Here is a 13,321-nt window from a genome sequence, read left to right as displayed (position 1 = left end):
GGAAATGATCCCAGCTGAGATAAGTGAAGAAGTTATCAAGCCTGTGGCTCTCACTCAATAAACTGTGGTAAAAGCGCGCGCCTTTAATCCCAGCATTTGGGAGGTAGAGGCAGGCAGATTTCTGAGTTCAAGGCCAGTCTGGTCTACAGAGTGAGTTCCAGGACAGCTAGGGCTATACAGAGAAACCCTGTCCAAAAAAAAAAGAAAGAAAGAGGAGAGGAGAGGAGAGAAAAGGAGAGGAGAGGAGGAGAGAAAGGGAATTCATACTTAATGCATGGTTAATGACCAATAGTTTATCTTAACTTCATAACACAGCACTCAAATCCACTTACCCTTTAATTCCCTAACTCTAGCTCACTGAACGCAGGGTTTTCTGTTCCCAGACCCTATGTTCTGCCCACTCTCCCGAGCTGAACCACACCCTTTCCAGCTTCTGTGCTCTCCAGTCCTTCCAGCTGAGCTGTGGGCCGTGGTCTCACTTACTTGGCAAGGCGAGGAGACTGACATACGTCTGCAGCTTTTCAAACACAGCTGTCATCCTCTTCATGTCCTGGGACAGCTCCAGGTTCCTGGCTCTTAACGCAGGTGTGCAGAGGGCAGATTCACACTCTTCTTCTAAACTGGAAACAGCAGAGTTGGGAGGTGAGCATCCTTGCTGACTTCCCTTCCTTGTCTTTTTGATACAGGGTTGCTCTGTGTCGAACTGACTGGCCTGGAACTTGCTCTGTAGACCAGGCTGGCCTGGAACTCAGAGATCTGCCTGACTCCGCCTCTGGATTAAAGGTGTGCACCACTATGCCTGGCTTCCTTTTTTCTTTTATATATATATAAAAAAATGTTGTCTAAATGTTTAGATAGATAGATAGATAGATACACACACACACACACACACACACACACATAATTTTTTATTTGTCTAAATGCTTTGCCTGCATATATCTGTGTACCATTTGTGTGTCTGGTTCATGAGGAGGCCAGAAGAGGTTTAATATGCCCTGGAACCAGAGTTAGGGGTGGTTGTGAGCTACCATGTAGAAGCTGGAACTTAGACTCAGGTGCTCTAGAAGAACAAAATGTGTTCTTAATCTCCAGCATGAGAGTAATGCATTGTTAAGTATTGAAATTATTTTTTGAAAAAGTTATTTATGTGACTTCACATGCCACCACATCAATATGGCAGTCAGAAAGCCATCTGCAGGAGTGGGTTCTACCCTTCCACCATGTGAATCTCAACAGCAGTCTGCCCACTGAGCCACCCTCTGGATTGTATGACATGTGTCACTCGGTTTCTCACCATGACCTCTCGCAGAACTTTAAGAGAGTCAAACAGTTCCAAGAAACAAAAGCAAAACTGTCCCATTTCCCTATGGATTTGGATGAAAGCTGGTAACAAAACGGTGTAAGAAAAACAAGAGAAGGCGTGAAGGAGAAGCAGGCTGCCTCTGTGCAGCTGACACAGGCGCACAACTGCTCTGTGAACCACGGTGGTGATCACCACAGCAGACAGAGATGTCTGGAGAGTGGGCACAGGAACATGGGGCCTGCCTTGCCTTTTTTCTGCTCTATGTGAGGGAGTTGGTTAGTTCAGTAAAAAATACATAGAACCTTTGAGAGGGAAAAACCTTAAATTATTTATAGAAGACATTTCATTTAACTGAATTCCTAAAGAGAATTAAATAAACAAAAACTGGTATTGCTGCTACTATAGGCTCACATTTAAATGTTCCTAATTGTCTTAGTGAGGCTTTCTATTCCTGCACAAACATCATGGGAAGGAAAGGGTTTATTCTGCTTACACTTCCATATTGCTATTCATCACCAAAGGAAGCCAAGACTGGAACTCAAGCAGGTGAGAAAGCAGGAGCTGATGCAGAGGCCATGGAGGGATGTTCTTTACTGGCTTGCTTCCTCTGGCTTGCTCAGCCTGCTCTCTTATAGAACCCAAGACTACCAGCCCAGAGATGGTCCCACCCACAAGGGGACCTCCCACCTTGATCACTAATTGAGAAAATGCCTGGAGGCATTTCCTTACCTGAAGCTCCTTTCTCTGTGATAACTCCAGCCTGTGTCAAGCTGATACAAAACTAGCCAGTACACTAATATTATCAAAAATATATTTTACCATTTTCAACTTTAAGTAGGTACTTTAACTATAAAGTTCTTTAAATGTGCATTCTTAATAATGTTTATTTAACAATGTGTAGTAATCAAGTAAAAAGGTTCATACACAACTAGAAAACATGCAAAGCATGGGTCTGTGACTGAGTCCCACCGCCAGGGGCAGGAAGGTGAGCTTCAGGGGCAGCTTGGGCCACGCAGCCAAACTCTGTTTTCTACCCTCAAAACAAAACAAAACCTAGAAAAGTTAACATGAAGACATGATTCCATCTCCTCCCTTCCTCTCCCCTTGTCATCTGCTTTATTCAATTCTGCTCCCAAAGTGATTAGATACATAGACAGATAGACAAACAGATGATATATAGAGCATAAAAAATACAGAGAGAGAGAGAATAAAAATGATAGCCATGTAAAATAACAAATACTTCTGAGACACAGTCTTCACTATGCTGCACACTGACCTAGAGTTTATAATCTGCCTGCCCATTTCCCATAGGGTGGGACTCAGGGTGTACACTGCCAAGCTGACTTTGCAATGCTTCTGAAACGCACGCAGTCTTCTCAAAGAAGTCACACCAGTACTGTCTATTCTGCTTTAAAGTCTTATTTTTAAGATTAATTTATTCACTATATATATATATATATATATATATATATATATATGCTCTGTTTTTGCACACACTAAAATGAGGGAATCAAATCCATTACAGATAGTTGTGAGCAATCATGTGGTGGCTGAGAATTAAACTCAGGACCTCTGGAAGAGCAGCCAAGTTTTCTTAACTGCTGAGCCATCTCTCCAGCCCCTGTCTTAAAGTGTTTAAATCTTCTCATATGCACAAACCCTAGCATTTGCTTACCCAAATACCTGGAAAGCTTAGATTCAGAAATAAGATGTCACATAAAATGTATTAATTCTTAAAAATAAAACTCTACTTTAAAAATATCAACAATAAACTTATGTAGTCTCTAATTTTGTAATATTTTATATTTCAAGAAATTTTTTTGTTACATTGTATTCCTTAATTTAAAAAAAAAAAAAGGCTTAGGTGAAAAAGATAGCTTTCTAGTTTAAGATCAAATATCAAAGAATTAAAACTTGCCAGATGGGCCTGGTGTATGCCTTAACCCTACCATTCAGAAAGCTGAGGCCAGTGGATCTCTATAAATTCATGGTTAGGCTAGTCTACATTGCAAGCTTTAGCCAGTCAAGACTACATAATGAGATCTTGTCTCAAAACAAACAAACAAAAAAGTATTAAAAGTTACAAGAACCTTTAATCCCAGTACTCGGGAGGCAGAGGCAGGCAGATTTCTGAGTATGGGGCCAGCCTGGAACTACAAAGTGAGTTCCAGGACAGCCAGGGCTACACAGAGAAACCCTGTCTCAAAAAAAAAAAAAAAAAAAAAAAGTTACAAGAAATTTTATCAAATTTCTAGTACATTTTTATGCCGTTCTAGAAATTTAACATGTGTAGTAAAGGTTACTAAATATTTAGGGTAGAATATTAAAGGACCTAGGTCCAGAGTAGATAAAGATTTTACTTTACAATTTAAGTAAGGCAACAATAATAACAATATAAAGATACCATTTCAAAAATACCTAAGGATTAATATTCAAATGCAGATGTTAAATATTCTTACTCCCATGTAGATATTAACAACAAAGGAATAATAAGAACATAAAGCCAAAATTTTTCTTCCAAAAAAATGTGGCATTCCCAATTATTGAAACCACTACTTATGACCTTGTGCGATGTTAACAGTCAGCAGACGAAGGCAGCTGAGAACCACAGTGACTGACTGACTGACCACTCTGGTTTATTAACTCAGGGCGTCAGGTCCAGCCCGCAGCTTCCTAAGCTCCGGGCCTCTGGGGAAAGCATACCTTTTTAACTGATAAGGAAGGATCTTCCTCAGGAAGCGTACATACGAGGTTAGATGATCTGAAAACATTTTCAATTTCACAGTTGTCTCCTGGATAAAAAAGTAATTTCACAGTTAAAAGTGTTACTGGCCAATAAGAGCTCCCATTTTCTGCTGTAAAACAAGGAGGGAATTACCAGGACAGTCACCGTGTCCTCTGTGATGCTCGCGAATACGTGCAGCATTCCTTCCTCTAGGGGGCGGACGTACGAAGCGTTTTCATGAAGGTGCTGGGAGAACTGAAAATGAGAGAGAAGCATTTGAATAGATTCGCTGGAAGATTAGCATCAGCATGCAGGAGGTGGACTGGAAGTGTGTTAACTCTCTTCTGGAAAGCCTCTAAAGCCCCAGATAAGATTCTGTGGCCCTCATCCCAATCCAAATCAAGGAAGCTGGAGAGGATGACAGGATGAAGGAACAATCAGGCATTTGAAGAAACAATAGGAGACTCAGCACAGCACAGAGGACCAGCATCCCTGAGCACATGGGTGAGTGGACTCTGTGTTATGGTCCTCAGTGTTCAAAACAAGCCTGCCTGGCAGCTTTTCACTTTACTCTATACACTACACAAGGTTAACAAATTTCAGGACTGAAATCAAGACGAGTTAAATGTTTATTATCATCCCTGATATCAGTATGCATACAGTATGCTAAGTATGTATGCTTAGCATTTGTGAGGCTCCGGGTTAAATCCCGTCATGGGGAGGGGGACCCCACTATACTTTTAAACAATTTAGAAACAAAGGGTTTCACTTTCTAAATGTCTCAGCCTTCTAAACGTTTGAGCTCCTGCTTATAGACATGCACTACCGTCTACAACACTCAGGTGACCTATGGGGACTGCACAGTAGCACCGTCCTGAACAGCTCAAGCACTCTGCAGTCCATTGCCCACATCTGTAAAGTATGAGTTCTCTGCTACTTTACAACTCTAGAATTGAGTTTACACATTTTGGCCATCTTTTAGCAAAAGGTTTCCAAACCTTCAATATTATAGACTTTCTAAGAAAATCAGAAGGACTTTCACAGGCTAAACAACAGAAGATGAAATACTGAGAAATGAATGAATTCTTCAAAATAATGAGGTGTTCTGCACAAATTCAGATTACAGAAGGTATTTTTATGAGCTTCAGACTTGTGGGATGAGGCAATGTTGAGACACAGGATGGTAACTGGCTAACTTCTACCCAGTGTTCACTGCATGCAGCCACTTAGTACTCCATTCACCTCATATGGATCTTACCTGGGAAATGGGCAAATCCCTTTCCCATTTTAAAGACAAGGAAACCAACACGGAGGGATTAAATTAAAGCTCCAAGGTTGGCTCAACATGACAGAGCTAGAATAGGAATCCAAGAAGCCCATCTTCAGAGTCCAGGTCTTTGCTAAATTAGTGAGCATTTGGGGTATCTGCAGACATGAGTATATCCAAACCCTAGAAGTACTACACTATGGGCACATGCGCGCGCATGCGCGCGCGCGCACACACACACACACACACACACACACACACACTCACTCACTCTAGGAAGAGTTCCTCAAAGTAGAAGCGCGAGGCTGATCACAGGTCACGTGTCAGGCCGGTAGAGCCTGCAGCAGGATCCTTGCTCTGATTGTGTGTGAGCTGGCCTCAGTGGCATCCATGTATTATTTCTTGCCTTTGAACGCTTCCCACTCAAACTGTTTCAGGGTCAGTCAGTGTGACCAAAATCACAACAGGAATGCCAATGGGGCTAGACAAGGGTCCCAAAAGACTATAGCTTCCATGTCTTTTGAAGCAAACTCCCTAAGGGGTATCGTGTCATGAGAACATCAAAAGCGCTCCAGAGAAGGGTGCATGAGGAATAGGCTTCAAGCCTCCCTCTAGCACTAACTTACCAGGCTTGTGAATAAATAAATTTCAGCCTCTGGGGGTAAATCCCCTAGACAGTGCCCCTTCAGTGGCTGCTGCCCCAGTGACAGGGAAGTCGGGACCCACAACTCCCTAGTCAGCTGACCAAAAACCCAAGGGATAGCCAATGTCTGCTGTTTGAAACTAAGTCCAGGGTATCTTACTGTCCAGTCAGACAAACGATATACTCATTAGCATTTCAGCTTTTTTAGTTAAGCAAACTCTTGCAGGCGTCTTTATATCCTTTTTAGAATCGCCTGGGTAGGCGGGCAAAAGAAAGCACAAGAACTGAGGGGAGTAGCAAGCAAATCTCTTTCGGCCACACCGACCCCGAAGAGCCACCATACTCAACTGGATATGCCCTGTCCCACAGACGCCTCAGCAGAAGGGAAGAGAGCAGTGGCGTCCTGGCCCAGTGACAGAACCACAGCCACAGCACATGGGACAGAAACATGCCCTCCCAGCAATCAAATGGAATTGTCCACTGTGCCAGCACTGGTAAAACGTTGCACAGGCCTCCGTAAGGGAAGGCCTCGGCCCTAGCCCACCCTTGGGCCTCCACGAAAGCCACTTAGCTCTCCTGGCCTTCATCCCATTCCTCCCCTCCAGGGACTTCACATTCCAGTCACAAGTTCCCTCAGCATGCCCTCCATCAGCCCCCACCCACAATGCTTTCCTGCTCCACAGTTCCTGTCCTATAGCTACTTCTGGGAGTTGAGACCAATGAGAACAACAATCACTACCTCTCTTACCCCTTCCAACCCTGCTCAGTCGTCAAGGTGCGCAGATGAGAGCAGCAGCCCCTCCCTGGCCCACTGGCCGCCACATGCTGACCACACAGGATGCTGGCACACTGGCCACGACATGCTGACCACACTGGATGCTGGCACACGGGCCGCCACATGCTGACCACACTGGATGCTGGCACACTGGCCGCCACATGCTGACCACACTGGATGCTGGCACACGGGCCGCCACATGCTGACCACACTGGATGCTGGCACACTGGCTCCCATGCATTGACCACACTGGATGCTGGCACACTGGCCGCCACATGCTGACCACACTGGATTGCTGGCACACTGGCCGCCACATGCTGACCACACTGGATGTTGGCCCACTGGCCGCCACATGCTGACCACACTGGATGCTGGCACACTGGCTCCCATGCATTGACCACACTGGATGCTGGCACACTGGCTGCCACATGCTGACCACACTGAATGCTGGCACACTGGCTCTCATGCATTGACCACACAGGATGCTGGCCCACTGGCTGCCACATGCTGACCACACAGGATGCTGGCCCACTGGCTCCCATGCATTGACCACACAGGATGCTGGCCCACTAGCTGCCACATGCTGACCACACTGGATGCTGGCCCACTGCTGCCATGCGTTGACCACACTGGATGCTGGCCCACTGGCTGCCATGCGTTGACCACATAGGATGCTGGCCCACTGGCTGCCATGCGTTGACCACACTGGATGCTGGCCACTTCTCCCTCCCTCATTCAGTGTGTCTCTCGATGGCTCCCTCTGCAATCTCCTAATAACTCCTCTAGCAATAATCCCGTAACACCCTGCATTTGCCATACTCTGTTGTCACAAAGACCATGACTTCCAATTTCTTCCCCGTCTCCCACAATACTTGGCTAATATACCCAAGTACTCTGGAAAGAATTCCCTATGTGTTGTCCCCATTTGTCCAGGGCAACAAAAGGAATTTTGAGTATTTACCTTCTGATTCAATGGTGATATGGTGTCTATGGCAGAATCAACAGGGAAAATTTGAATCCTCTGTTCTGTATAGGTGTGAAAGTTCAGAAGAGCCGGTACAAGATCCTGAACAAAAGCCAGGGCCTGCCCAGCTATATCTCGCATCTTCAGCTTTAAAATGCAAAATACATAGGGTCAAACAGTTGTTTTAAAGCACTTGAACCCTAGTGACACCACGAAGGTCTACATCCACTTGCTCCCACTTGGATCCATGAAGGCCTACATCCACTTGTTCCCACTTAGATCCACGAAGGCCTACATCCACTTGCTCCCACTTGGATCCCGGTGCCCTCCTGTCCAAGTTAACTTAGGAAGCCTACTCCCCTAAACAAAAGCCTGCCTCAAAAAGAAAGACATTCCATAACTCAATTCTAATATGAGAAAATGAAAGAAATAGTTTAAAAATCAGTAGTACTATTATGTTGCCACATGCTTTTAATCCCATAACCTGAGATGCAGAGGCAGGGGGATCTCTCTGAGTTCAAGGCTAGCCTGGTCTATAAACTAAGCTCCAAGCCAGCCAGAGATATGCAGTGAGATACTGTTTCAATAAAATAAAATCATTGGTATAGTCCTAGGAATAGGTGCTTGCCGCCGGTGCTGCCAAGGCTGCTGGTCAGAGTCCAGGACACGGCAGGAGGAGAAAATAAACTCAGACAAGTTGTCCTCAGTCTGCATGTGAGCTCTCCCCAAAATAACATAAAAAATAAATTAAAAACATTTAAATCAGTAGCACCTGAACTCAATAAAAGCTGTTCACAGTTTAAAGAAACAGAGGCGAGTAGCACGTGAGAGCAAACACTGACTTGACTTAGTGGGATGCTGTGCGCCCCGCTGAAACCAAGAACACACTCACTCCATCCTTTACCTGGTGTCGCCTATTGTGCAGGGGAACATTGAGAGCGTTGTACAGATTATACTCTACAAAACAAAAGGAGGGCCATTAGAGCTCATCTCAGTCTTCCCAAGAAGGACAACTGCAGTCAGCTTCCTCAGCACCCAGGATGCAGGGCCTCACAAACACAGCCCGGGCTGGCATGCACAGGGGTGTGGTCTCTCAGCAAGCAGTAACTGTTCCTTCTTTAACTCCTGCAGCTCTTGGGGCCTGTGATGTCCTTGCCGTCATCAGCCATTCTACAAGAACCCTGGCCTGACTGCCGCACTGGCCTCCAAACACACGGCTTCCCTGACAGAGTCACATCTTCAAACCCACCGCAGCCTGATGCTGCTGGTCCCAGTACCTCAGTTCTCTTCCCTGGGTGGTTCCAGTTTCCTCCAGCCTCTTCATGTGCAGGCTGCCACCTGCCTCAGGGGTTGCCCAGTGCCAGGCAGCACACTGCTTGTCACTGTTTCTAATGCCCTTCACCTCCTCTTAGCACATCAGTCACTCAGCCAGAGACAAGCCATTCTGAAAGTCCCCCCGCTCTGTTCCTCAGCACCTCTGCCTTCTCTCAGCTCCCCTGGCCTCTCACTTCAAAAGTGCCCTTTGTTACTAACACCAGAGGCAGGTCTGCTGCCATTAGTCAACATAACCTCAGTGGGGCCTTCAATTACGCCAGGAATCAATGTCCGCCGATGTCTGCTAGGACCAGCCAAAGTGAAAGTAATTTTTAAAAAGAAAATATCTGGGTGTGTGAGTGTGTGTATCACACGTGTGCAGGTGTCCAACAAGGCAATGAGGGACACAGACCTCATTTGCCTGAGGTGGGTGCTGGGAGTCAAACTCGGGCCTTCTGCAAGAGAAGCACATGCTCTTCACGCTAAGCCACACCTCCAGCCCCACAGTGCTCTTAAACTCCCTGACTCCACATCAGAGCCTGAAGTCCACAGCTCAGCTAATCCTCTTCCTGCGCCCTATAGCAACAGTTCCGTTCCTCCTGACTGACTAAGAGACCGAGTACATCTCTTCCTCTTCATCCTATTCCTCCCCTCTCCTCCCCTCTCCCTCCCCTCCCCTCCTCTCCTCTGAAACAGGGTCTTTCTATGTATCCCAGGCTAGTCTCAAACCTACACTCTCAGGGCCTCAGCCTCCCCAGTGCTAGTATGACAGGAGGCATGCAGCCCATATCCAGCCCACCCTCCTTTACCTAGCCCGTAACTGATCCTCTCTGCCCTCGCCCATGTCTTTGCTCCCACTGGCTAGATAAGCATCAATCACTTTGTCAGTCCCCTAACATCTACCTCTGAGTCCTTTTGCTAACAACTGAGTAGACATAGAAGTCCTTCCCTCAAACATTACTAGCCCTCTCAAAGTCACAAGATCCAGTCAGCAGGCTCAGCTGCCTTTCCAGTCACTGTCTCTGACCTCCCCACAGCTGAGTGCAGCAATGACCAACATCACCCGCTGGAAACACTTCCCGTCATGAAAATCTGCACCGTCTCCCTGACCTTTCTCTGCCTCCACCCCTCACTCTCCTTGTTCCCAGGCCCACACAGTGCTCATCAGGGCCAGCATGCTTCTCTCCTGAGCTATGTGATATAGTCAACAAAGTTAACCCTTTCCATCACCCGGAGCCCAGGTGCACCTCACTATCCACACCCTGCTCCCCATCTCCAGTGACAGCTTAGACCACAGACACCTCCCAGAGGCCAGTGCGTCAAAGGCGCAGGTGACATTTTATAGTGCTGTTGTGGGGGGAAGGAGCGTTCTGGTGAGATCCCATGCAGAAAATTACATCACTGAAAACCCTTCAGAGGGTTCTGGGGACCCCAGCCCCTTCCGGTCTCTGCCTCCCTGTTGCCCTTGTGTGCCACCACCACGATGCTCTGCCTTACCACAGGCCCCAAAGCAGCACGTCTGAGCCACCAACTGACATCCCGAGGCCCTGAGCCCAAACAAATCTTCCCTCTTTTTGACTGACAACTTCAAGTAGTTTTGTCATGACAGAAAGCGACCCATCTGCTTTTTACTTCTGTCTGCACTCCCCTTGCTCTGTCCCCTCCCTCTCCCCTAACCACTTTCCTCTTCCACAGATCCTCTGTCCCTCCCTGCTCACTCAGGCCCACATTTCCCTGTCAGCACTCGGGACTTTAAGATCAGACGCTCTTCCCCTCCCATTCTATGCTCCAGACTAACCGTGTAGGTGCACAAATCCCAGGACAGAGCTCACCTAAACAACTCTCCTCGCACCTAAAAGCCGTGTATATAAGTCCTAAGTCCTTACCCTAGAACTGACTGGTCACTGTTCCTCACATCCCCTGACCGGAGCCTACTGCCACAGTTAACTACTGTTCCCAAGAAATCTCAGCAGTTTTCATCCTATATATTACACTCTCTGAAATTCCCTGCTTCTGTTTCCTTTGTTCTTCCCTGTCTCCTCAAAAACAAACAAACAAAAAAATAAAACATAACAAAAACTGGCTCTTGCATGCAGGTCTAGATACTTCCTCTGAGGAGGTTGCTCCAATCACCCACAAGAATGAGTGCCCCTTCCCTCACAACTCCAAGTGGTTCTAAATATCCAAAAACAACCAACCCACAGATGATGTGACAATAACCTAAAAATGGGACAAGTAATTATTGGAAAAGGAAGGATAAGTGCACATTATCCAAAAGTTACAATACCCTCTCATTAACTGATACATAGAGTATCAAGGAAATGACCTACAGGGCTTTCCAGCACAGCCAAGGTGCACTGGCCTCACTCACCTTAACGTAGAGGCTGATAACATCACTGTTGCTAAGGGGAAATTTAGGCTGCTGATACAGAAATGGCCTATGCTGATTTAATTATTTTATGTGCTTGTGTGTCTTGCCTGCATAAACAATTAGTCACAAAAACAATCATAATACACGTCTGTGTAGCACATGCATGCTCACTGCATCAGATCCCCGGAACTGGCATTATGCAGTTGTAAGCTACTGTGAGCATGCTGGTCACGGAGCCCAGGGCCTCTGAAAGAGCACTTGGTGCTCTCATGCCCAGCCCTCTCTCCAGCCCCTCGGCGCTGATGCAAGTGTGCCCTCAAAGCACTGTTTTATCTTCTCTTTCCTCTTCTTTTCCCTCCAGGCTTTTCTAAGAAAAATTTAAGGGAACTGAAAATTGAATTTCAAACATAGCTATAGAAAAAGGAAGCAAGTATTAACTTGATTATAGGCTTCAAATTTCAAGATGTCTTCTTTTAAATGTTATTTATTTTTCTAATTTTTAAAAACTCATTTATCTACTGGAGCAGGTGAGAGCAAGCCCTGACTGCCACAGAGATGGGGTCAAAGGACAGCTTTGCCAAGTCGGTTCTCTCTCTCTGCCATGTGGATTCCGGGGACTGAGCTCAGGTGACAGACTTGGCAGCAAGCACCTCTGCCACTGAGTCATCCCAGTGGCTTCCCAAACAAATATGTTCTTTGCTTTCAAGGGTTTCACTTCATTCTTCCCTAAAGGCTTGATATCTAAACAGCATGTGAGTGCTGTTCCAGAATACTGTTTAAGTTCTCTCTAGACACTTCAGGATGTGTAAGCTACGAGGTCATCCCCAGGAATGGGAGGAAGCAGAAGTTAGACTTTGCAACAGCTTCCTGTCACGGGGATTCCCCAGAGGCAGAAGCTAACAGGCCAAAAAGATACATCTCACTGTGGGCATACGTACATACCCCAAAATCCACATCTCACTGTGGACATTTGTACATACCCCCAAACCCACATCTCACTGTGGATATACGTACATACCCCAAAACCCACATCTCACTGCAGGCATAGGTACATATCCCAAACCCACATCTCACTGTGGATATATGTACATACCCCAAAACCCACATCTCACTGTGGATATACGTACATACCCCAAAACCCACATCTCACTGCAGGCATAGGTACATACCCCCCAAAACCCACATCTCACTGTGGATATACTTACATACCCCAAAACCCNCATAGGTACATACCCCCCAAAACCCACATCTCACTGTGGATATACTTACATACCCCAAAACCCACATCTCACTGCAGGCATAGGTACATACCCCCAAAACCCACTGAACAATTTCTCTCATGCAAATGTCCCACCACTTCATATGCAGGTAGGTTTCAACTTGGGATATGAGAAATGCAGTTAAAAGAACACACTGGACATCTCCCAAGAATACTGGCTTTGGAGCACTTCGGAGATAATTTAAAAATTGTAAGAGCCACAGCTGATGAGGAGAGCCAGCAGAGCCCTCCCCTGGGTCAATCTCGGTGTTTATTTGTTTGTTTGGCTGAGAAGCTGAGAAGATTAGAAATCATCTTCATTTACTGGCTACCACAGATAGATTCAAAGATACAAATAACAGAAACTTACGTTTATGTAATACCTACTTGTATCATTGAAAGGGACTTTTTCATTGATGATTGATAAGGATTCCTCTAATCTACCTGACAAATCTTCATGAAGATTCTTTAACTGTAATTGGCTGTAAGAAAAAAGAACCCACAAAACCACATCATTCCCAATCGGTGAATCGTCGATTGCTTGTCCCCCCAGAGCTGCCGAGACGGGCTGTCAGAGAGCTGTGCCAACATCCGGGGCACCCTGCTGAGAATTGTTCAAAGGTGCTATCAGGAGGCACCTGCCCCAGGCAAAGCCCCAGGGACTGCTGGGGTCTGCCACGGTTCCAGTCTCTTACACAGCC

General features: G+C 46.1%; 1 protein-coding gene across 2 annotated transcripts in view; it reads right to left on the bottom strand.

Moving 5' to 3' along the window:
- Ppp1r21 (protein phosphatase 1 regulatory subunit 21) overlaps positions 1 to 13,321 on the bottom strand; it is a 57,350-nt gene that overhangs the window by 24,361 nt on the left and 19,668 nt on the right. For both annotated transcript variants that reach the window (XM_021217566.2, XM_029531309.1), the window contains exons 7-12: positions 13,008 to 13,102; positions 8,582 to 8,634; positions 7,675 to 7,824; positions 4,182 to 4,283; positions 4,007 to 4,095; positions 484 to 620 (exon numbers count right to left, since the gene is read on the bottom strand). In XM_021217566.2, the coding sequence (XP_021073225.1) occupies positions 484 to 620; positions 4,007 to 4,095; positions 4,182 to 4,283; positions 7,675 to 7,824; positions 8,582 to 8,634; positions 13,008 to 13,102 (626 nt within the window). The remainder of the gene's footprint in view (positions 1 to 483; positions 621 to 4,006; positions 4,096 to 4,181; positions 4,284 to 7,674; positions 7,825 to 8,581; positions 8,635 to 13,007; positions 13,103 to 13,321) is intronic.

The sequence above is a fragment of the Mus pahari genome, chromosome 18, assembly GCF_900095145.1.
Source record: "Mus pahari chromosome 18, PAHARI_EIJ_v1.1, whole genome shotgun sequence".
Taxonomy (NCBI): domain Eukaryota; kingdom Metazoa; phylum Chordata; class Mammalia; order Rodentia; family Muridae; genus Mus; species Mus pahari.
The sequence above is the reverse complement of the archived record's forward strand: the minus strand, read 5'-3'. Positions and strand labels throughout refer to the sequence as shown.